The following is a 2,211-nucleotide window of genomic DNA, read 5'->3' as shown; positions in this document are numbered from 1 at the left end:
TAATATAATGAACATAGTTTGTCTCTATCAAAATTTGTCTGGTTGACTGCACAAAAGCCCCCTGCCCGCCGTATTCTCATGCGACGTAGTTTCGATAGGTGTACACTCTACTTTCAATCAAAACATGCTTGTAGTGTTTCGCCACAAGAGGTCGCAGGCGGCTCAGTATGCCTGTCCAGTTTTCTACGACAAGTAGTACCATGGAATTATACGTTTGTACTGCCCAGAGCAGCGCGCTCGCTAGTACAATCCGAGGGTGGCCCAACCGTGCCATATACATCGCTTCCAAGGCCAGTCCGCCTGGCATGCTTGCAGGGTCCTGCCGGACACGCCATCGCTCAGGCCGCTAGCTGCCGTACTCTGTGCGCCGACCGCAATCAAACATTGTCTGGCTTTTGCACGGCAGGGCTGGATGCAGACAACGCGCATGTACTTTGAGTGTTCCTGCAAGGCTAAAAGCAGCCGCGCCAGAATGGTATTACGTGTCTTTCCCCTAGGGCTCTGCGCCACCAGCGCACTCTTAGCCATCTCAACCGCTAGTTCCGTCACAGCCCAGACGCGGAGAAGTAACGTTAGGGGGTCAAATGGAGCAATTGCGATTACAGTATCGCAGTCGCATCAATCGCTTCTACTGCTACCATCAACGACATCGATACCGACCGACAGTAAGTCAGCCCGACATGTGTTCACTACGACCCAGGCTGTACTGCGTCCTTCTGCCATCAAGAGATTGAACCACTATCATCTGCTGGTTTTTACGGACGTACGGAAGTTCTGGCTTCCCTTGACCGGACTCTGACGACGAATTTCAAACGTCTCGTCCAAAGCAGCAACAAAGTCGGTTGACTCTCTACACCCATAATTGCGAGTACTATTTGCATCCCTTCCCCCTCGTCGAGAGTGTCACTTGCCGTTTCCAGCGTTGTTAGGTGTAGTGCGGAGTAGCCCAGCTAGCCAGGCGTCAGGGCGCAGACGAGGTCGACTACCAGGGAGTCGGAACAAGTCGACGCTTGCTAGACTTGCCCTAGGAGAGGGCCAACAGGCCAGTCCCTCATCCCAGCCCCAGACATGCAGTCAGTCGGCTACTCTTGGAAGTGGAAGGACTACAGGGATACGTGCCAGCGGACGGAGGACGCAACCAAGCATCCGCAGGCGAAGGAGTCAGTGGGAGATGGTTGAGAGCGACGAGGAGGTTCTTTCTTGTATAACAGTTAGGAAATAGAGATGAAGATAGCTGCCTGCGAGTGCGTAATAGAGTCGGCCTTGTTCTATATGGAAACTAGACATTCTTTTGACGCCTGTGCAAGATCTGTTCAAGGGGGCTGGCCTGACCTAATCAGCGCTGCTCTTAAATCAAATCACATCAAACAAATTATCAAACAAATCAAACAAGTCAGTACGAAAAATTTGGCAAACAAACAAATACATAGTTTCAAATGATTTGCGTTTGATACATTTGATTCAATCTCGTTTTTGTCCGACTTTTTCCATATAGTCGGCTTAATAGTAACCAGCGCTACCCTAAACATGAGGTAGACTACTAGAAAGGTACAAAGAAAATACCGCTAATGCACTCGCAAACTTAAGTACCCCTATGACATAGACTATGGCGCGTCGCGTCGCGTCTCATACAAACGCGTTCCGGAGGTGGATGTTTGCTAATCCAAATTTATCAACCTTGAAATAGAAAGATACTAGTGCCTTAAAATGGACACCTCGCTAGTTCCGTCTGCGTTTTCTTTCCTGAAATCCCTCAAGAACTTATCCAGCCAGTTTGAAAAAGGCTCTATCGCAACAGTACCCGATAATGCGACAATTGGGGATCTGCCGCTGGCCGTGTGGCGGAACAAGCGATATGTCTTGGAGGAATCTTTGTCGCGGAAAGGCTCCAAGGGCCGGAAGAGCTGGATCAAACTCCATGGGCTGTTCGTTGTTGAGCTTGATGCCAATGACAGCCCGCTGAGCGCCTACTGGGTTTGCCGCCTTTGCGACGTAAAGAGCCAAGCAGTGTTCTTCGCAGCGAGCGCCACCACATCCGCCGCCGATCACCTTCGCAAGTACGTCTCGCGCTATTCGTGTGCACAAGGACGCGACAGCTGACGAACGAAGAACACATAGGGTTTTTGAGGGTAGCCCTGTTGCAGACAGCGACCCATCGACCGACGAATCTGAGCGGGCCAAACGACCGCGTCTACAGTACAGCGCTGTGCT

General features: G+C 51.0%; 1 protein-coding gene across 1 annotated transcript in view; it reads left to right on the top strand.

The window, feature by feature from the left end:
• Window positions 1-1,707: 1,707 nt before the first annotated feature.
• BBA_08325 (uncharacterized protein) overlaps window positions 1,708-2,211 on the top strand; it is a gene marked incomplete at both ends in the record, with an annotated part of 2,182 nt that continues 1,678 nt past the window's right edge. Inside the window, 2 exons of the mRNA XM_008603422.1 lie at window positions 1,708-2,057; window positions 2,119-2,206. Coding sequence (XP_008601644.1) covers window positions 1,708-2,057; window positions 2,119-2,206 — 438 coding nt within the window. The remainder of the gene's footprint in view (window positions 2,058-2,118; window positions 2,207-2,211) is intronic.

The sequence above is a fragment of the Beauveria bassiana genome (genome assembly GCF_000280675.1).
Source record: "Beauveria bassiana ARSEF 2860 unplaced genomic scaffold BBA_S00033, whole genome shotgun sequence".
NCBI classification, from domain to species: Eukaryota; Fungi; Ascomycota; class Sordariomycetes; order Hypocreales; family Cordycipitaceae; genus Beauveria; species Beauveria bassiana.
Note: the sequence above shows the minus strand (reverse complement) of the source record. Positions and strands in the feature narration are given on the sequence as shown.